The following is a 22208-nucleotide window of genomic DNA, read 5'->3' as shown; positions in this document are numbered from 1 at the left end:
TGCAGTTTTTCAAAATAAAAGCTGTGGCGCTATTACATTTTTTAATCTAACAATATAAATGCGGTCCGTCCTACGTACAATTATTTTCCTCAGTTATTGCTATTCCTTTTTAAACTGTAGTGCTGTTTTAACACCCCTTTCATTTTATGATATTGAAGATTTTCGTTATAGGGAAGATTGTGACATTTACGTTGAAGGCAAATAATTAATTACTTGAAGCCATTTTTTCCTTCATGACAAGGAAATAACGAAATAAATTTCTTACACTTCATATTGATTAGCCACTCTCAGAACACTGAAATATCTTTTTCTTTTAAACCCCTGAAGCCAATAGAAATATTGCATCTCAGTAATGCTTTACATAAACATGACAAACAAAAACAAACTACGCATGTATAGAGATGCACTCTTCGTCAATCACCACGATTATTCTATATTCTGTTTAATAACCTACTATTGCACACTTGCAGAAAAAAAGAAAGCAACAGAGACAGAAATTGCACAGCTATAGATTAAAAACATTTATTGAGCATAAAAACAATAACAATAAAAACTAAAGTCACACCGTTAATTTTCAATGTGGTCATGTCCTGAGATCGTGTACTGATCCATATGTATTCTGGAGGTAATCTATTACAGCTGAAGTACTGGACAGAGAATTGAACACTTTTCTCTCCGGCTGCGAGCTAACCCTCTCCAGCATGTAGATAAGATGATGGTGGAAGCATGTGAACGGAGTGCCCTGTTCAACAGATATGTCCACCCAGTCCCATATACACTGCAAAGGAGTGTCCTCATAGCCAGCAAACATGGCAGGGTTAGCAAGTAACCCACGTGCAGCCATGACACCTAATAAAAAAGATAAGAAAAAAACATGAGCCAAATAGAAAGAAAAACTGCCACAGTTAGAAGTATATTTGTTACAATGTTGCTGAAAACAAACATACCATCAACACCAGTGAGCTCGTGGGTCAACTCCACATCCCGGAGATACTTTATGTCGCCGTTGGCAATGACAGGGACAGAAACACTGTCTTTAATTGTCTTTATAGCATCGTAATGGACTGGTTGGTGGCGTTCTTCTGTTGTACGACCATGGACTGTTATCCATGACACACCGGCTGATTCAGCCTTTTGACATAGATCCACTGTCTGCCTTAGGTCCTTGTGAATTCTGTGAAGGATAACAGTAACGGTATTAATATACCAATAATAAGTAGGATCATAATCATAACTAGTATTGTTTTAAATAATCTTCCTTTGGTTGCTCCCTTTAGGGTTACCAGGGCAGACCATCTTTCTCCATCTCACTCAGTTTCTAGCATCCTCTTCTGTCACACCAACCCTCTGCATATCCTTCTTCACCACATTCACAGTGCTCTTCCTCTTTTCCCCCTAACTGGCAGCTTCATATTCAACATCCTTCCACTAGCCCTCCTCTGCTCATGTCCAAACCATCTCAACTTTGCCCCTCTAAGTTTTCCTCCAAACTGCTCAACCAGAGCTGGCCCTCTGAGGTACTCGTTTTTATTCCTGTCCACCCAGGTCACTCCCAAAATCTGAACATCTTTAGCTCAACCAACTTCAGCTCCGGTTACTGCCTTTTTGTTAGTGCCACACTCTCCAAACCATAGCAGGTATCACTACCATCTTGCAAATCTTCCCTTTCCCTCTTGCTGCCATCCTTCCACAAATCACCCCCTGACACTTGTCTCCACGCTCTCCACCCTGCCTGCACTCTCTTCTTCACCTCTCTTATGCACTGTCCATTGCTCTAGATGATTGACCCCAGGTATTTAAACTCATCTACCTTCACTCCCTCTACATCTTGAATGTTCACCATCCGGTCGTTAAGTCTGACGTCACTAGCCGTGTCTGGGCCTAAACTCCGCTGCAGGTCCATATATCAAACGATCACTTATGGCATTACTGAGAGTTGAAAAACTGTCTAAAGTCTTTCATCTTTAATAAAATGATCAGCATTCAGCCCTACCATATGTAATAACTGAGTTTAACATCCAGGCATCCATGAAAATGGAATTTATGACATTTAACGGAGTTAGAAGTTAGCAGGAAGTTAGCTTGCTAGTTTCTATCTAAATACAATATAGCATGTCCTGACTGCGGGGTTTTGGAAACAAATTAAAACGTACAGCTCTGTTATCATTTCCAACATAAATGAAGACAGAAAACTAAACAGCAGTGACGTTTGTAGAGTTACTGAAGTTTGGCTAGCTGGTATATAATGATGTGCTACGTGACCGCTAGCGACACAGCTATGTTAGCATAATATAAACAAGCTAACTGGTTTTCCACTCGATGAAAGTTAACGTGAGTGTTCTCAGTGGTCAGGAACAAATGCAATCGCATGGCAGGATGCTGTAAAAGGACCAAACTTCAGCCAGGAGAATAATCCATCCACAATACGAGGTTAGTCATTCATATACTGCTGCATGGGCTGGGCTGTAGTTACATCATAGCTTTATTTAAGCATCAGAGCTTAAATAAATGATTAGCGGTAATAAAAGCCAAGGGAGGTCAACAGTGATCACTGACTGTTTTAGGAGCTTTTTGAGATTAAATAGATAAAAATACAAAACATTAAACATGTTAACAACACAAAAGCCATAATATACGCAGACTACTTTAGGCCCGGAAGTAGGATTCGTCGCGTCATCACTTAACGACCGGATTCCACCTGTCTCCTTCTCATTCACAAACATGTATTCTGCCTCACTTTATTCACTTTAATTCCTCTTCTGTCCAGTGCATACCTCCACCTCTCCAGCCGCTCTTCCATTTACTCCATACTGTGCCTACACAGTGTCGTTCACAAACATCACTGACAGGTACAGTTATAAAGTTATATATTATAAAGGGGTCATAATTCTTCAAAAAGAAACAAAGCTTAGTATGTGTGTTTTTTTTTTTTTTTTACCTTATTTTAATTGATGCTGTGTAGTTTGGATTGTCTACTTGATTTCTGACGTGTCTCACCATGTCTTTAACAAGTTCAGGCTTGTTAATAAGGCATGCACCATACCCAGCTGACATAGCCCACCTGAAAACAACACAAAAAAAAAGATACTGAAGCGTTCTGAGTACACTGGGTTTACAAGATTTGTACCTAACTACTGGTCCCAGTAACTCTTAGTTACTATCTGGAATAAAATGTAAATATTCAGAATCAACAAAGAAAAAGCTACTCCGTACAATCACATTGTTTAAATAATGAAAAGTGACAGCATTAGTTTAAACTATCAGTAGCTGCACCTCTGGGGGCAGCCGCAGTTGAGGTCAACTCCATCTGAGAAAGGTGCCACTGCACAGGCTGCATCAGCCAGACTCTGAGCATCGTGGGCAGCAAACTGAACTATCAGAGGTCGGTCACCTGAGCAGATAAACAAAGAGTTGTAAACCATCATCATGTCAACAATAGCAATACAGACAATACTGACATTAGTAAATTTTAGATTATGTCGCAGGGAAAATCTCTCTGTTTGAAGAAACTAGGTATGAAGTGCAAGAAATCAACCTAGTAGCTCATTCCAGCTCATATTACAATGTTACTCACGTTCATTAGTAGTGAATTCACTGTCTCTGGCTTTGATTGAGCGCAAGAAGTCAGCTGCAACGATCATTGGAGTGAAGCAGATATCGCAGTTGTACTTCCTAACCAAGGACCTGAAAGCAAGCCTGAAAGAAATAAACATTAGCACAGTGAGCATCATTAACTGTACACGTGTTTCACCAGTAGCCATCCATAAGCAACGGAATTGTAAATTACAGTTAAATAAATGACAGCTTTCACTTACTTTGAGTATCGAACCATTGGGGCACAAATTTTCAGTACTTTTCCCTTTTCAAACATGTCCATGACACTCGTGTTGCCGTTAGCGGTCTTCATTCTTCACATAAGCGGCCAAATGTTAGCCACGTAGCGTAACAAGCTAACTATCTCAATATGCACGTGAAGCCTTTCGCTGTTCAAATATACTATTGTCCGACATCTATGGTATTACTTCAAGGCTAAAAGAAGACCCCACCTCACAGTGTAAAACGCCATTCTGCTAAACAGAGATACGCAGGTATGACTACATGGACCTCAAGACGACACTCACGGAAATGTGCCCACTCAGTGGTACAGGGGAGGAAAAAATGCGGGCGTGTGTTTGGGACTTATGAACTGTTACGTCATGCAACAAGATGTATGTTTATGTATTTAATCTTTTTTAATTTATTCGTTTTGTAATATAACCTCCAAACATACGCTATAGCTATTTCAGAGTGTAATGTGTATTTTTTCAAATAAATAATCATGAAAAATAAAGAAAATGTTGTTCGACGCCACGACCACACCTTTACGTCACGCAATGCGACCTTCAGGTTCTGCGGGGGAAGTTAGCTTTTCAGCCTTCAAAAGACTAAAGCGCGAGATTAAAGAGCAATGCTGGAATAGAAGCTTGCTGATTGATAGGTGAAATTTGAAAAGATGAAGATGTTTACGCTAAAGAAATAACAAAAAACACAGTATGTGAATATTTATGTTTTAAAAATAAAGTACCACCCAAATGCTTAGTAAACACTTTTTTCATTATGTTAGGAAAATTGAAAATAAGTACAAATAGATTGAAAAATGTGCGTGCGTGGAATTACAGTATAATAAGGCAAAAGCAGAATTTGTATCATACTAATGAGCTTGAAAGTCAGTTCTATTGTAGGTATGCATTTATTGTACCAGAAGAGTGTTTGGCATCACTAACATGCTGAAAAATAAAGCTGTTGCCATTAAGGTGCTTTCCAGAAGGTACTGCATAGTGGATATTATGGTACTTTTACATGTTCATAATTCTATCAGTTCTGACAAGATCCCAAACACAAGTGACGGAAATGCAGTTCCTTCTTGACAGTCCTCTCTCAATTGACTCAAACAGCAGATGGATAAACTGTATGGGTAGATGCATCTCTCAGGTCCTGTTTCAGTTCTCTGTTGTATATATATATTTCCTAAGAACATTATTTTCATACTGTTCATCTGCTAGTTTGATTATATGTGTGTGTTTTAGGACTTAGATGCAAAATATATGGAAGAAGTTCTAAGCAGGAGTTCATGGTTCCTTTTCTTATTAGGTCAGACCCATTCTTTTCCATTTATCCTCATCAGGGTCGTCAATCCCATCTAACAGAGGGCGAGAGGCGGGTACATCCTGGACTGGTCGCCAGTCTGTCTCTGGGTCACATGGTTTATGAATAATGAAAAGTGAAATTATGCTGCAGGAGGTTTCTGCAACATTCATACTCTCCTCTAATCAGGGCAGACTTGCCAAAGGTGAAAGTACTTTTTGAAGAAACTCACCTTGGGCAGCAATGCTTTAGACATATTGAACTAATGCTCACAATGCTAATAAACAGAGCACAAACTTTAAACATGAAGAATTTTGATGATAGCCAAATTATTGCACTTTGCCTCTGTGGCCACAAGAGGGCATTACAGTAACACAATTATACAAAAACCAAAAAGAGTCCGACTTAAAAGGGTCAATTCACCCCACATCAAAATATATTTTGATGCTGTCGACTTAAAAAAACAAAAACAAAAAACCAACACACATCAGTATATCCTGATTACTTAAGTTAGATCTTCAGATTTAATAAGGCATTGTCTGGACAATAGGTTAGACATTCTAACTAGCATTTGGTCTGTGACCATGAAATAGTTCAAAACAGTTTACAAATGTAAATTAGAGGTCAGTCATTTTTTTCCTCACTCCATATCTTGTTCTTTTAACAAATCTCTTTATTTTAAACTGGCACTGAATATGTGACTGATGTGGGGGGAAAAGAAGAAGAGTCAACCAATACACCAATTAAAATTTTAAAAAGAAATTACAAAAATACTCCTCAGCACACCACACTTGTGTAGAGAGTCATTTAACCATCTGATAATAAAAAAGTCAGAATCAAAATATCAACAAGATAAATACAAACTCCAAACAGGTCACAGGAAAAGTTGTAGCAGGGGAATGCAGCTTGTTACTTTGACTAGTAAGCTAGTAAAGTATACCAACATAGTATCCACTTCAGTAAACTCCACACTCGTGATTCATCTAAACTACCTGCTTGTTCAGTTTAAGCTTACACACGATTATGAATAGAGAAGTTTCCTTAATCCATCAATATTTACATCATACAATATTAAGTGCGGCCTTTAACAGTAGCTAGAGGCAAGGCTTGCAAAGAGCTTAAGTTGTTGGCTGTGCACAAAAAAACAAAACAAAACCAGCCGTTTTGTACAGTGTGGATAAGTTAGTGATATATTTTTTTTAAGCATATATATTTAAAAAAAAAAAAAAAAAAGTGTTTACTGCTCTTCTGCTCCTTGAACATCCTCAGCAGTGTTAAAAGGTGCTCCTGTCTTTAGCTACAGCCTCATCGCTTTAAAGATAATTTTTAAAGAAGCCACTCACACGCTTGACCAGCTTAATGCAACACAATTTGCTCAGAGCAAATATGCATTGTCCTCATTATGGTCCATATTGTTTCTACAGCTAATAAAAACAACACATCATTACGCGTCTGGAAACCTTTCAACCAACTACAACCTGAAGCATTCAAAAGTAATACCCATGCTAGTGGAGAGCTTCATTCATTGGCAGGGATATAAACATGTCCTGACATGGTCTGAATATTTAATCTACTCAAACCATGTCTTACCTGCTTTGTTCTCTGTAACATGTTATAAACACACTTCTTAAAATGATAGCAGGCTACACAAGTGTTAAAAAAAGACAAGACAGCAGGTCAGTGGCAACTAGCCTTAAGGGAGCACCAATTTAGGGGCCGAGGGAATGAGAGCATGTCCCCGGCCATCTCCCCCCGTGATTCCACTCTCACTGAGGTAACTTTCTGTTGGCCACAGCATCCAGCTCTACGCTGGAGAGGAAACGCCTGGACAGCCGGTGACAGTTGTAGCTCAGCTCTGTGGTGTAGATGGTGCTGGCTTTCTTGGGGTAGATGATGGTGGTGCTCTTGAACTGCTTGGGGCGATGGCGAGGCTGGAACTCTAGCTGTGTCACGTAGTGGCGCCAGGTGCTGTTGGACACAGCCATAACGGTCTGCCTGCAGTGCTCGAGGCTTTGGCCCCACGGCTCCAGGCTGACATTCTGGATGAAGTGGCGGTCTGAGTCATAGTGCACTGAGGAGGTGTATCTATGGATAAGAGAGAATGCAGCGATTTTAGTCAAACAAAATACAGCAAAGCTAACTTGTGAGAAAACAGTGCCACTTTTCTCTTGTACATGCTTTTTGGGCTGTCACATCAAAGTCAACACACCTCATTTCCTTTGGTGGTAATGGATCAAGTGCTATGCCTTCCCCAAAGGACAGCGGGTGTAGCTGTGGGAAAGATCCAGCAGGTAAAGCTGGAACCTGCAAAACATGAAACAGACCCTCAGTGGATACAGGGGAACTTTGGCCCAGTTCAGAGCCACAGGCAGTTTAAACAAAACGTTTTGGTTTTTTACGCATATAAACAAATAACTTAAAACAAATGTATGTTCAGTGCTGAAGTGGCCTACTTCTTTACTTAAAAGAGGGCTGTTGCCTAGTAACTTCAATAACCTCTATTTTATGTCTCAAATCAATAGCTGTGCAATAGCAACATGCAGTCAAAAGTAAAACAGTCATTTTTAAGAGCAAGAAGTCAGATTTCAGGTGCAGTTCACGACCATTTGTTTTGCTCCGACAGGAAACTGATGGGTTAGATCACAGGATGTAGTGAGACACACTGGTGGTACGTACCAGGGAGCCCCTTCCTTCGTCTTCAGACACAGAGCTCACTCCACCGGCTTTATCTGCGGACACAGGCAGCAGCCAGGCACTGGGGCTCGGACTAGGGGGTAAGCCAGAGTCCGGGCTATCAAGTCCTCTCTCAGCCCTGCAACTCATATCCAGAGGATCTCCTTCACATAAATTTGGCAAGTTCAAACTGCCAACCATTTCTAGGTACAAGTTGCAAAATCCCAGCGAGTAAGAGACAGGTTACGAAAGAGGATTCCTTCCAGCGCGCAGTCCGCCGTATTCTTCTTCTTCTTAATTATTCCGTCACAGAGTCCCGCGGTGTAGCTGCTAACCTCTTCCCGGACAGCATTCACGGCTGCACGCTGGAAAAGTCATCAACCAGGCGGTAAATCAGTTTCCTTCCCTCCACAACTCCAAAGCCAGAAACTCGAGCTTTCAAACTTCTTTATCTTAACATCTCAAAAACGCCGAGCACTTTATGCCACCTCCACGGTGAAGACATTCAGAGAGACTTGAGCAGGTTTGTTTCTAAGAAACACTGAGCTTGTCCTGCTGCCCGCGGGTCCTCTTCAAACTTCTTCCCCCTTCAAAGGGGGCTTTCAGCTCCACGAACACAGAAAAGGAAACGCCTTTCGAATCACTTGAGTGGATGCTGATTGGTCAGAAGATAATTAGCAACAAGAGACCGGGCCAAGCATGGGAACTTTTCCAGATCCTCATTCAATTGCAACCTGGCGAAATCAGGTTGATGCGTTTTCCTGGTATTGTTCGAAACGCGCAAGTGAGAAAAAAAAGTAGTGTACGCCCATGTTATGAAGCATAAGGAAAAACTTTATGCTTTGCACTGTTGCCCGTGGAACACAGGCAATTCAAAGCAGTGGCATTTTGCACCTGAAGGAACTAATGCAGGAGTATCAAACATAAGGCCTGGGCACAGGAATGGCAAAGACTTTTTCCTAACCCAATTTTCCAAAATGTGAAGGAGTGCATATAGATTTTGATTTTTTTTAAACTGTATTTTCATAGGACTAGCGTTTCCTATTGATAAAGACCACCGCCCTGCCGGTATTCATACTACACCAAAGTAATAAAAGTAATGGATACAAAAAAAAAAAAAAAAATCAGTTAACTTACAGAAAATGTTTTTATTTTTTATTTTTTGAATTAAGTCCACATTTTAAAAAACTTGTTCTCCAGTTTTACAAGTTTATGTAGTTTTACTAGTCTGGCCAATGTAGCATAACAGAGGACTGCATGTGGCCCAAGATGTAAAATAATGTGCACACTAAATGCAGCCATCTATTTTGCCAATGAGGACTTATGGAGTTGGGAGACACTGATGTCAAAATGCATAAACACAGCCAGGGAAAAGGCATCGGATAAGGTTTTGGTGTCTGCAAGCCAAATTTGGAATATATTTGACCTTGAGATCAAAAAACAAACCTATTTGTGCACTTTTATGGACACACATTCACTAAAAGAAAACCTTTACCTTCTATCAGTAAAGATGATTTTTAACAGAGGATTAACCTTTACAGAATATGACTACACACTTGTGCGATTAAGGTCAAAGACAGCCTAAGTGTTAAAAACTGAAGGGAATCCAAAGATCCCGTTTGCTTAAAGAAGCTACGAGTTCAGTTTGGGTCACGGGACAAACACCGCAAAAACAATCAGAACACCTATGATCACGCCCCCTTTTAATGAATGGCACACAGATTTCAATCCCACACTGAATTAAAACAGATGAGCAAAAAAAGAAAACCGACGGTTATCCTTGAAGTATAGTATTTTCAGCTTTAATTAAGATCAGGCCTCCTGGAATAGTCGAGAGAAGCAGCCAGAAGCTCTCTGATTAGAGTTTAGTCAACAACTCCACATTCTGCAAAACAACAAAAAACTGTGCAACAATTAAGTAATGTTACAAAACTCAGGCTTTAGTGTAATAAAACCACAGACGTACATGACATGTGTAACAACATCAAACAGTTAAGGAAGTTTCCTCATAATCCACCCTCAGCTTGGGTAGGCATCAGTCAGAAAACTCAGTCAACTTTGTCCTCCTTCTCCACGACGACCGAACGCAGCACAATGATGGAGTCTTTGCGATGAATAACCGCAACAAAGTTGAAGGCCATGCCAGCCTACGCTTTTCAAGATGCGATTTCACAGCCTCTTCTTAATGAGCTTCTCTAGTTTGCGGATACGTGAGGATTCCTGCTCAGGGGTGGGGGTACTGAAGGACAGAGAGGGCCCACCGTCTGCCCCTGAGGGCGGAGTGGGTAGCCTTTGCCTGAAGAGCTCCAGCATGCTGCTCTGCTCGCTGCGCTTCAGGCCCTGCGCACACAAAATAAAAATAAAGCACACACAAATATATGTTTAAAATAAATAAATAAAGGATGCAGGATAACAACGACTGGTAAATGAACCTATGCAGCACAGCCTTATGGGAGATATCGTTGAAAGATAGATGAGAAAATCCACACTGGCAGAGACAAGCTAACTGACCTTCATATCCAGAATCTTCTGGAAGGTCTCGGGATTGCCATCAGCCAGGAGCTTGATGTAGTTATCAACAAACACCACCGGAGGTTCATGTGGGGCCATCACCACCTGCAGAAAAGTAGAGTTTAGGATTGTTGATGTCGCCTTCCCCCCCACCACAACCACCAGCACCAACCACCTTCCTGTGAGCCATCACACGATGACCCGAGAGATCTTTAAGTGATCCCATATGGGGGCAGCTATGGGCCAAATGGGAGGAAAAGGAGGGGCTCCAGCTGATGGAGCCATGCAGTTCTAGCTGCAAACAAAGTTTAGATTATACTTCTATATTTAGGCACTTCTCCTTTTACACACCAATTACCTCAAGCACCAGTGGATCACCCGTAATTATTTTGGAGGTATAATGAGTCTAGGTGAAAATCAGCTTTACTGAAGAGCAGGCAAAAAAAAAAAAGTTTAATGGGGCACAATTTTTCTGGATTTAATCCTCTTGGTTGTTTTTTTTGTTGTTGTTTTTTGTTTTTTCCCTACAACAGAGACTGGGTGGAAAACGCAGATCGGTTAGCATTTCTTGAAGCCGCTACAAAGAAGGAAGACCAACACATGGCTGACAGACCACCCCTATTCCCATCTCATGCATACGCATCCACAGAAGGGACCAGCTCACAAAATGTTTCTCCTATCCGTCACTTAACAGAGTCTAGAGTCTTTCAAGCTTTGGTTCCATCTTCACTTGAGGTAAAATAAATGAGAAGACGAGCTGCCGAGGGAGTGAGCGAGTGGAGGAATCAGAAGCAAAAGACAGAGCGAGTGAAGAGCAAGCATCAAAGGCTCAGGATCGTGTGGAATTCTCTGCTTTCTTACAAGCTCTGCTGACTGAGTGATTTACTAAGCAACTGTCCTGGAGCCAGGCCAAGAGCAAGGCCTGTAGGGACCCTTGTTAAAAAAAAAAAAAAAAAAAAGGAAAAAGAAAAAAGAAACAAAGAAAGATGGAGATGCAGTTTAGAAGGAAAATGGGCATTAAAAGGGAGAGAGAACCAGAGTAAGTGGGGTGGGGGGATTTATCACAGTGAGAAGGGTAGGGATGAGAGCTACCTTTAAAATACTCTCTAAAAGAGAAGAGAACTTCAAAAGTGGGAAAGAGAGACGGAGCCATAGCAGGCTGGGCTGGGTGTGGAAAACAGCCACGTCTCAGAGGCTTTGTACTGGCCAGGAGAGGCCGTCTCAGACGGACCAAAAAATTCCGATGCACTTTGAACATAACTAAGTACTGGCTCGCAAAACAGACAGCCCAAATAAAGACAGGTGACAAATTAAAGGAAAAAACCATAAGGAAAAACGAAACACACCCATTTCATCTTTTCCAGGATGACAATACTCCCATCCACACACAGGGAATCACAAAATGGGTTGACGAATAAGAAAATAACACATGCTATGACTTTGTCGTCAACAGGTCGCAAATGTGATCACAAAAGGCCCTAAATAATAACACACGCACACATATACACAGAAAATTGTCCTATCTATAAAGCATGGTGGAGGGACCATTGTTGTTTAGAACTGTTTTGTGTTTTGGAACTGTTAAAAACAAAGTAATATTCTGAGATAGGCAGGCTGGTGACCTAAAAAGCTGCTACAATAAACATCTCATGGAGGTTGCTCTTGATAACTGAGGTTCCCTAGGTTACCAAATTCAAGCATACCAGGGAGCAGATGGAGTGATTTCTCAGTAGGTTTCATTTATTTTTGGCACATTATTTTATTTTGTATAGATGTTATTTATTTATTGTGATTACTTCTTGGCCTTCTTTTAGCGCCAATGTGCAACAGTACCGCAATTTCATTGTACTATTGTACAAATTATGAGTGTGTAGTGACAATAAAGAGGTAAACTAAAAAAAACATGCCTGTGTGTTATCAGTTTTATCTAAAATTCGATTAGAGCTCCAACTGAAATTTTGGTCATTTTAAAAGGTTAAACACAAAAACATTAAAGACTGCAGTTATCCTCTGTTTTATGGAGCATTCTAGCAGTTTTCAGGTGATTGTTTTGCTCCATGACACAAAACCTAATATTTTGGTGGTGGCACACTCAATGTGGACTGCCTGCCCCTACCTTTATAAGCTAAAGAGGCAGAGTCTGAGACAAAACTGAGCAAAAAAGCAGAGCGAGTGCTGGATGTGTATGAATCACATCACAGTGTCAGAAAAACAACCCCAAGTAAATCATTATGTTGTTCCACTTGTGCTGTCAGTGAAGTGTTTGATAATCTATTAACCATAACTCTACCTCACACACGCAGCTTGTTATGCTACTCAGGAAGCAAGCATAATCCATGTCTGCTGCTTTAAGTATAGTATAGTAACATCTACTCGCAACAAAACACCATGGTTTTGATCTTCATTTGGTTCACAAATGTTGTTATTCTTATAATTCTAAGATCAGCTGATTTAAATACTAACTATTTTAAACTCTAATTTACCCCCATGGAATTCAAGTTCTCCAGGGTATAAATGAAAACTTGCAAAACAAAGCTGTTTCCGTTCAAAGAACTTAGACTGCACTTAATTAATTGACAAGTACAAGGAATCTGCTTTAATCTCGGAGCTTTAAATACTTAAATTGCTCCTTTAACGCTCCCACTGAATTGCAGTTTCTCAGGAAGACGGATTTTAATTCCAAGCCACAGCATCACAGAGTGTAATTTAAAACTATCGTTGAGGTTAGGCAGAGGAATTCTCGTATTGACCTCCTTTCATTGGGATTGTCTTTCAGAGGCTTCACTCTAAGCTCAAGGTGGAAGCAATTACCTACAAGGAACCTTGATGTTACACAAAGTCAATGCTTAAATCGTTGGATAGTACAAAAAGCTTCTCTTTACCGTCTAAAAATAGTTACAGTAATATATCTTCTTTACATATAGTCTATATTATCATTCAGTCTATCATATCATTAAAAATACTCCCTGTTAATGTATTTACAATTTACAGTGAATTTTCCTCAGCAGTTTGTTTGGTATCAAGTTTTTGGTTTTTTGACATGTCTGCTGTATCAGATTTCCAGCCTTCGGAATGATTATTCTGTCTCCAGTTGTCACAGTAATGCATATAAATCAATCAAAGTTAGCAGCTATGTCTGTGAGAGCTTTCCACAAGTCATGCAGATCACATTCCAGCTAAAGGGGCCCACTGGCAGTCGAATTCAGGAAAAAAAAATAAAAAGAAGCAGACAGTTGTGGGTTGATGTGAATGAATTAACATAATTCTATAATATGAAAGCCTTCTTAATGTGTGGCAGATGAGTGGAAATGTACGTACGCACATTCAGGGCATTTATCAGGCAGACAAAGACAGGTTCTACAGAGGCCTTGTGGAACAGAGCGTATCCCTGCAGACAATGGGCTGAACAGACGATCGAATATGAAATGGTTAGGAGGGTTTGCAAAGACAGAAAATGTCTAAGACAAAACAATGTTAGTGCGCCCGAGGGCCAGAATCTAAGCTAGGGTGTTAAAAGCGCCATCAATCTAAACTATTTCTTATACAGTCTCACAGAAATCCACTCCCTTACTGGGAAAGCTTGGCCAACATAGCATGATCAGAGCAGGTCACACTTAATCACACATCAAGACTGTCCATCTTTTAGAGGAAAGACGGCCTCCTGGGAGCCCAAGAGGAAAATCAGGGACAGGCGGGTGTTTTCTACCCTCGTGGGACAGTTAATTAGGGCGAGTTAATCTATGGCATCCGCATACCAGTGTCCTCAGGAGCCTCATAAGGGCTGATCCCAGTGACTGCACTCCACAGCTGAAAACAACGTCCTGCATACAGCATGCCATTCTGCACGTGTGAGTGTGTATTTTTCCGTGAGTAGACACAAGGTTATAAGCATTTATTTATTTACTCACTCATACCTTTCCACTGGCTCAAAGTCAACCACATACTGAGTTAAGAGTATGAGCGTGAGTATTACGTTGGCCTGTTTAGCATTCATTAAAACAGCAGTGCATTAGATTTGTTCCTATTCTTTCATTACCTCCTGTGAGACGCTTTATTTTGTGGAAACATGCTTATAAAGTGTTAGTGTAAGGGGGGTTAAGGAGACAATTAAAGGACTGTTCTGCCCAAAATAAACTCAAAGTAGATAATCTGCTCAAGTGACTCAAGACAAACATTTAAAAGCTGGCTCGCCCGTCCAACCACAAACACTCGCAGGAGAAATGTTTGTTCAGTCTATTGTTGAGATCGGTGGAAAAGCAGTTAGCTGTAGGTCGTGCCAGATTGTTCTCGGTTAAATGTTAGTGTCAGCACAAAAGCTCGTGTTTAACTGGATCTGTCAAGTTTCGACATCAAATCTGTAAAACGGCAAATAAAGGATAAAGAAAAAACCCAAAAACCCTTTACACTGCACCTACATAAAAGGCTCTATCTTACAGGCGAAGCCTTTAAAGGTCAGAAAATGAAGCTTCAGTTGTTAAAAAAAGGCCAGCAGGAATTTAGCCACCTAAGTTAAATATAATAAAATCTTAAGTGACCCATAAAGAATAACTATCATTGATACTGTGTTTAAGTTTAACTATATGGTATTTAAAGCTCTCATTTAAATCCATCGGTTTAAGATTCTTGGTTTATGCAAGAAGTGTAAACCAGCGGCCGTAGAAGCAAGGTTAAGTGGTTTTCCAGCATACATTTAAGGACGGTTAACTGGGATTGTTTTCATACTTGCACAAACATTCACTTGAAAGCTGCCAGGAAATACGTGCCTGAATCAAACAGCTGCACCGAAGTCAAGCTCACATTAATGCCACCCCTCCCACTCCTTACCTTAAGTATCATCTCTGCACGAGTCATGCCTTTAACCACTATCTTGGTGTAGCTGGCAGGTGCCTTGCGGAGCACCTGGGAGCCTATGGAGGGCAGATCCAACAGGACCGTCTTCAAGGAGTGAGTGTCGAGGAGAAGCTGGTGGGATAGTTTGCGCAGCACTTAAACTCAGCCTTATACAATCAGTCGCAAGTAAATGTATCCAATCAGAACCATAACTTTTCAGACAATTATAGTAGGAGTTTTCTGTTCACCACAACAGTGGATTTTAAATCAACCTATCGTGATGTGACTAAAGTGCAGACTTTCAGCTTTAATTTAAGGGCTTTAAAATGGTATTGCATTAACTGTTTTAGAAATCAAAATCCAACATGCCCCGCTCATAACGGTGCCTCCACCATGTTTGATAGATGATGTGATTTGACTTAGATCAAAGCTATTTTCCTCCTTCTCCATCACTTTATTTTCCTATCAGTCTGATATCAGGTCATTCAATAGATGTTTTCTGGCAAACTCTAATCCTGAGTATAACCATTCATTTGCAACACTTTGTATTTATGTTCATACAGGAGTCTCTTGATTGTAGTCTTTGTTAATGATATGTCTACCTCTTTGACAGTTGTCTTGAGAAGGTAGGTGTATCATTTTCTATCATTTTTTTCAGTTTTCCAAGTCAGTACATTTATACAATACTTGAATGAATGTACCAGACTGCTGATTTGGCCACTCTTAAGTTTCTAATAGGTCGATTTTGTTTTTCCAGCCAGAAAAGAAAACACCCCACTTCACTCCAGATCTTGTACAGTGGGGCAAAAAAGTATTTAGCCAGCCACCGATTGTGCAAGTTCCACACTTAAAATGATGACAGAGGTCAGTAATTTGCACCAGAGGTACACTTCAACTGTGAGAGACAGAATGTGAAAAAAAAATCCATGAATTCACATGGTAGGATTTGTAAAGAATTTATTCGTAAATCAGGGTGGAAAATAAGTATTTGGTCAATAACAAAAATACAACTCAATACTTTGTAACATAACCTTTGTTGGCAATAACAGAGGTCAAATGTTTACTATAGGTCTTTACCAGGTTTGCACACACAGTAGCTGGTATTTTGGCCCATTCCTCCATGCAGATCTTCTCAAGAGCAGTGATGTTTTGGGGCTGTCGCCGAGCAACACGGACTTTCAACTCCCGCCACAGATTTTCTATGGGGTTGAGGTCTGGAGACTGGCTAGGCCACTCCAGGACTTTCAAATGCTTCTTACGGAGCCACTCCTTTGTTGCCCGGGCGGTGTGTTTTGGATCATTGTCATGTTGGAAGACCCAGCCTCGTTTCATCTTCAAAGTTCTCACTGATGGAAGGAGGTTTTGGCTCAAAATCTCACGATACTTGGCCCCATTCATTCTGTCCTTAACACGGATCAGTCGTCCTGTCCCCTTGGCAGAAAAACAGCCCCATAGCATGATGTTTCCACCCCCATGCTTCACAGTAGGTATGGTGTTCTTGGGATGCAACTCAGTATTCTTCTTCCTCCAAACACGACGAGTTGAGTTTATACCAAAAAGTTCTACTTTGGTTTCATCTGACCACATGACATTCTCCCAATCCTCTGCTGTATCATCCATGTGCTCTCTGGCAAACTTCAGACGGGCCTGGACATGCACTGGCTTCAGCAGCGGAACACGTCTGGCACTGCGGGATTTGATTCCCTGCCGTTGTAGTGTGTTACTGATGGTGACCTTTGTTACTTTGGTCCCAGCTCTCTGCAGGTCATTCACCAGGTCCCCCCGTGTGGTTCTGAGATCTTTGCTCACCGTTCTCATGATCATTTTGACCCCACGGGATGAGATCTTGCGTGGAGCCCCAGATCGAGGGAGATTATCAGTGGTCTTGTATGTCTTCCATTTTCTGATGATTGCTCCCACAGTTGATTTTTTCACACAAAGCTGCTTGCCTATTGTAGATTCACTCTTCCCAGTCTGGTGCAGGTCTACAATTCTTTTCCTGGTGTCCTTCGAAAGCTCTTTGGTCTTGGCCATGGCGGAGTTTGGAGTCTGACTGGTTGAGGCTGTGGACAGGTGTCTTTTATACAGATGATGAGGTCAAACAGGTGCCATTCATACAGGTAACGAGTGGGGGACAGAAAAGCTTCTTACAGAAGACGTTACAGGTCTGTGAGAGCCAGGGATTTTCCTTGTTTGAGGTGACCAAATACTTATTTTCCACCCTGATTTACGAATAAATTCTTTACAAATCCTACCATGTGAATTCATGGATTTTTTTTTCACATTCTGTCTCTCACAGTTGAAGTGTACCTCTGGTGCAAATTACTGACCTCTGTCATCATTTTAAGTGGGGGAACTTGCACAATCGGTGGCTGACTAAATACTTTTTTGCCCCACTGTATATGCTTTGTAATGAAATAACAAAGGAACAGGCCCTCTGACTGGGGAGGATGACACATAAAAATGACTCTACATCCTACATAGTTAATGTAATACTTTTGTTAAACCCTTTAATGTAAAAAGGAAAGTCACATTTTAATTGTTTCGTTTTAAATCCCTAGTGGTGGTGTAAAGAGGCAAAGCTATAAAAACACTGTAAGGCCCTCATTGTATATGCATCAGAACAGTAATGCATCTTAATACAGATTGCAATAAATGAAACTTACTTGTTCAGCTCCCACCATGCTGATAGGCTTACATCTAAACAAGTGGTTGATGAATTTGGGAATGAAAGAACTAAGGATAGAAAGAAATGACAAATATATCAGCAAACAGGAGCTTTCACACAGGGCTTAAATAAAGAAGTGTAAATGTGTGCTTATGCACTGTACTTTGTGAACTTGATGCAGAATTGCGTGAAATATTTGCGTGTGGAGGCGAGATTGTCTCTGATGATTGGCACATTTTGTTTAATGTGCATTATAATGGATGTCACATAAGGACTCTGGTCACCAACATGCTCCACACTCTGCCACGGCATCTAGAGGCAGAGAATTAGAAGTTTAGGATATTTACCATCTGGTTAATACAATAAATCCTTTAAATGCACTGAAATAAAGAGAACTCTACTGTTTTTCTTAATGAAGATTTTTGACAAACAGACATTCCCAAAACAACGATATTTTGGGGATTTTTAAAAATATACTATAATGCCAAATGTACTCGCTCGTCTGTCTTCACACATATGATCTTCAGTGACATCCCATTCTTAATCCATAGGGTTTAATATGACGTCAGCTCTTCAGGGAAGCTATTCCACAAGGTTTAGGAGTGCGTTTGTGGGAATTTTTGAGCCACACACTGATGTTGGACAAAACGGCCTGGCTCTGTTTTAATTCATGCCAAAAGGGTTCTATCAGTTTGAGGTCAGGACTCTGTGCAGGCCAGTCAAGTTGTTCCCCACCAAACTCACTAATCCATGCCATTACGGACCTTGCTTTTTAAACTGCTGTGTAGTTATGTTGGAAGAAGAAGGGGCCATCCTCAAACACCCTGCAAAAAGTCGGTAACCTCTGTGCACTATGTGCCTCAGCATCTGCTGACTCTGCTCTGTGATTTTATGTGGCCCACCACTTTCCCAGTCACTTCCACTTTGTTATAACACCACTAACAATTGACTCTGAAATATTTAGTAGCGAGGAAAATTCACAACTGGACTTCTTGCACAGGTGACATCTTATCACAATCGCCTGCTGGAACTCACTGAGCTCCTGAGAGCGACCCATTCTTTCACAAATACAGTGGAACCCCGACTTACGAAATTAATTCCTTCCAGAGGGTCTTTCGTAAGTTATTATCGTAAGTCAAAGCACCTTTTTCCATTGCCTTTTAAGTGAGGCGATGCTGTCTGAAGACAGCATACGTATGCATGCATACATACGTACGTGTACATGTATATAACATTATGGAATTTAATTCTAAACTTTAAAACTAAAACTTACGTTAATTCATGTACGTACGTAAACTGTGCAATGATATTTTTTTAACATTTTTTAAAACTCGCTCATATTTATGCCTTACGCCGGCCCCATTATGAATGAACGATAGGCTGATTGCAAACGAAAAGCACACGAAATAGCGCACTGCAACTACAATACGTCTTTCATGTGGAACAGCGAAACGCATTTCGCAAACAGATTTCGTTACACAGGCATTTTGTCGTACCTCGGGCAAAAATATTGCCGTTAAGTGCCTTCGTAACTTGAATTTTTCGTTAAACGGGGTCTTCGTAAGCCGGGGTTCCACTGTACTTGTAGAAGCTGTCTGCATGCCTAAGTACTTGATTTATAAGCTGTGGCCATGAAACTGATTGGAACGACTGAATTCAAAGATCTGAGTGGGTGAGTGAATACTTTTGGCAACGTAGTGTATTTACAATACGAGCTGAATGTGTGAGTGCATGATTGTGCTCAACCTTGCTCATAGCAGTTAGTGCAGGATCACAAGCAGCATCAAGATCCTGAACAAGCAGCTGGATACTATTTGAGATCACACTGTGAACACATGAAAAGGGAAATTGTCACACTCTTCACATAATAGCAGCTAGGCTTTTTTTTAGAAGAAATAAAAGCCGGTTTGCAGTTGTCACGTACGTGCTGAATGTGTCCATCTCCCCCGTCAAATTGATTCTCTCTACCAAGACTTTATCTACCTTCTCCTTCAGCTTCTCTTCCAACTGGAACACAAACAGACAAAAACATAAATGGTCTTTACTAAGAAAACATCAAATGTCTTTTTTAAATTGTCTGTGTGAAAGGACAGAATGGATAAAACCTTTAAGGCTTTAATCATGAATGTTTTCCTGATCAAACGTGTCATTCTGTTAACTGTCAACATGATGGACACGTTGCACGCTCCCAAAGGTATTTTTTTTGCTGATGAAGATCTAAGTTACATGATGCACCATATGTGTACATGCCTGCTGTGTTGTAGCCAGACAGTACTCCGCAGTGCTCAGAATGCTACAGATCAGGCAGAGCTCGTCTACAGTGAACTTTGCTGCTTCAGAGACTTCTTTTTCTTTCAACAGGCTGCTGATGGTAAGACCCCCGCTGTTAGTGCTGGATCTGGACAGAGATTGACAAAATGAGAGGGAGAAAATCAGCGGTGGAAAGAGATAAAACAGAAAGAGACAGAAGGGTCATGGTTAGTCTGGGCAAAATACAAGAGGAGAAAAAAAAATCTTTAAGGCTTTATAACATACTTTACAACCCTATTAAGAAAAAAAATGTGCTGTGTAAAATGTATATCAATTAACATTATATTATATTTATTATGATATCACGTCACCTCTTCTTTTAACAACACTCTGTCAGCACTTGGGAACTGAGGAGACAAATAACATTTTCCCATCCTTCCTTGGTACAGAATTTCAGTGTTGTGGTATTTTTATTTTTTCATGTGTGTAATTTATCAAAGGTTTTCAGTGGGTGAAAGGTCAGGCCTGCAGGCAGGTCAATTTAGCACCTGGACTCTGTTGAAATAAATGCAGAACATAGTGAGGCATCATCTCCCTGAAATCAGCGAGTATGTTGCTACAAAACGGCTAAATAGCTTGGTCAGCATTAATGTGCTGTCATGTTGCATACACTAAAGCACTGAACACTATAATGGATGTTGGTTTGTGACAAGAAGAAAGATTTTTTTTTACATTTTGATTTGTCAGACAACAAAACAGTTTTCCACATTACCTCAGTGGATATTTCTCTTAATTTATATTTTTTCTTTGACTGGCTAAAATAATAATAATAATAATAATAATAATAGTCTACCAACAGGACACTGCAGAGCTCAGATGGAAGAAACACTGGGTGAGTGAAGACTGTATCCCCATAAATATGGAGGTTTGTGCAAGGAACAGAAATCAGATCTATGGCTGAGTATCGCAGGATTTGAGACTATGTGTGTGGGTGAAGGAGATCGAACAGGTACTGAGGGGGCAGGACATTAAGGGATTTATAAGTGAGAAGAAGGATCTTGTAAATGATGCGTGACTTAACTGGGAGCCAGAGGAGATTTATGGGGGTGGGGGCGATTTGTTGTCAGAGCTTGGTGCAGGTTAGAAGCCTGGTAGTTGTATTCTGGACATACTGGAGTCTGTCCAGGGCTTTGTCAGATATCCAAAGGCAAGGATGAGGGTTTCTACTACATAGTCATTGAGTGATGACCAAAGTCAAGAGATGTTCATTAGGTGGAAAAAAATATTCTGGTGACAGATTTGATATGAGCATGGAATGAAACTGTGGAGTCTAGAAGGACACCCAGGTTGCAAACTTCAGGGAACTGTTAGATGGTGCAACTGTCAATAACAATGGGTACAACTCCTATCTTCCGGAGTAGGGCCTTGAGGGCGATAACCAATAGCTCTACCTTGAGGCACACCGTGGTTAACTGGGGAAGAGATAGACCAGGAGCCTCCCGTGATGACAAAATGTGTTCATTTAAGAAGGTACTTATACAGCCCTGAGAGTGCTGTACCAGTTAGGCCAAGAAAATCAAATATGCGTGAGAGAAGGACGGTGTGAGAAAGAAGGAATACGACTGCTGAAGTGCTGTGGTTGGATATCTTCCAAGGCAAGAGCTGATTTATTATACTTATAAGGGGACACCGAGCAGGTACGTTCTGCCTTGCAGTTTTGTAATAAGTCCTGATCATGGACTAAAATGTACTTTATTAAAGCACACACAAACACACCATTTGACAAAAACTATGAATGTACAAAAAAGAAAAACAAAAAAACCAAACGGTAAATGAAAAACGAAGACTGCGGTACACTGTTTGTGCTTGCATTGTATTGTAATTGAAATGTTTGTGGTGGGACTTCACATTGTTTACAATTTGAGACAATGAATTACTTTATGCCATTAAGTTATGCAATATTGACCTCTGGATTTTTTTTTTATTCTTCTTCATGAATCTAGCTGATGTGGATCCTCTTCTCTACTGAGCTTTAAAGAGAACTCCTTTAAAAAATAAAATAAAACACTGGTAAAGAATCCATTATTATTTGCAACTGAGACACAAATGTGGAGCACTGGGCCAGTGAGACTTCACAGACGACCCAGTCATT

The 22208-nt window shown here is 40.6% G+C and overlaps 3 protein-coding genes across 3 annotated transcripts in view; all 3 read right to left on the bottom strand.

Annotated features, from left to right (window-relative positions):
• Nucleotides 1-508: 508 nt before the first annotated feature.
• On the bottom strand, nt 509-4135 carry dus4l (dihydrouridine synthase 4-like (S. cerevisiae)). Its single transcript, XM_087851512.1, has 6 exons — nt 3816-4135; nt 3575-3696; nt 3274-3391; nt 2939-3061; nt 948-1174; nt 509-849 (listed from the first exon to the last, which is right to left on the bottom strand). Exons 1-6 carry the CDS (start codon nt 3905-3907, stop codon nt 584-586), a joined length of 948 nt encoding a protein of 315 aa, XP_087707638.1. The 5' UTR covers nt 3908-4135; the 3' UTR covers nt 509-583.
• A 1651-nt stretch (nt 4136-5786) lies between these two features.
• rflnb (refilin B) lies at nt 5787-8427 on the bottom strand. Its single transcript, XM_006802053.3, has 3 exons — nt 7801-8427; nt 7334-7428; nt 5787-7209 (listed from the first exon to the last, which is right to left on the bottom strand). Exons 1-3 carry the CDS (start codon nt 7996-7998, stop codon nt 6891-6893), a joined length of 612 nt encoding a protein of 203 aa, XP_006802116.2. The 5' UTR covers nt 7999-8427; the 3' UTR covers nt 5787-6890.
• A 1150-nt stretch (nt 8428-9577) lies between these two features.
• The window catches only part of vps53 (VPS53 subunit of GARP complex), a 28682-nt gene continuing 16051 nt past the window's right edge, over nt 9578-22208 (bottom strand). Inside the window, exons 15-22 of the mRNA XM_006802054.2 lie at nt 20057-20204; nt 19731-19813; nt 19553-19631; nt 17970-18118; nt 17805-17874; nt 15133-15270; nt 10309-10413; nt 9578-10137 (exon numbers count right to left, since the gene is read on the bottom strand). Of these exons, the coding sequence (XP_006802117.1) occupies nt 9967-10137; nt 10309-10413; nt 15133-15270; nt 17805-17874; nt 17970-18118; nt 19553-19631; nt 19731-19813; nt 20057-20204 (943 nt within the window). The 3' untranslated portion in view covers nt 9578-9966. The remainder of the gene's footprint in view (nt 10138-10308; nt 10414-15132; nt 15271-17804; nt 17875-17969; nt 18119-19552; nt 19632-19730; nt 19814-20056; nt 20205-22208) is intronic.

The sequence above is a fragment of the Neolamprologus brichardi genome, chromosome 14 (genome assembly GCF_056152115.1).
Source record: "Neolamprologus brichardi isolate AB-2024 chromosome 14, ASM5615211v1, whole genome shotgun sequence".
Taxonomy (NCBI): domain Eukaryota; kingdom Metazoa; phylum Chordata; class Actinopteri; order Cichliformes; family Cichlidae; genus Neolamprologus; species Neolamprologus brichardi.
The sequence above is the reverse complement of the archived record's forward strand: the minus strand, read 5'-3'. Positions and strand labels throughout refer to the sequence as shown.

Excerpts from the sequence above, each read along its gene's own strand:
- dus4l (XM_087851512.1), bottom strand. The coding sequence starts at position 3,907 with ATGAAGACCGCTAACGGCAACACGAGTGTCATGGACATGTTTGAAAAG. Across the intron at positions 3,697-3,815 it reads CCAATGGTTCGATACTCAAA|GCTTGCTTTCAGGTCCTTGG; the intron begins GTAAGTGAAAGC and ends TATTTCTTTCAG. Across the intron at positions 850-947 it reads CGAGCTCACTGGTGTTGATG|GTGTCATGGCTGCACGTGGG; the intron begins GTATGTTTGTTT and ends CTTTTTTATTAG.
- rflnb (XM_006802053.3), bottom strand. The coding sequence starts at position 7,998 with ATGGTTGGCAGTTTGAACTTGCCAAATTTATGTGAAGGAGATCCTCTG. Across the intron at positions 7,429-7,800 it reads ACGAAGGAAGGGGCTCCCTG|GTTCCAGCTTTACCTGCTGG; the intron begins GTACGTACCACC and ends CATGTTTTGCAG. Across the intron at positions 7,210-7,333 it reads TTACCACCAAAGGAAATGAG|ATACACCTCCTCAGTGCACT; the intron begins GTGTGTTGACTT and ends TCTTATCCATAG.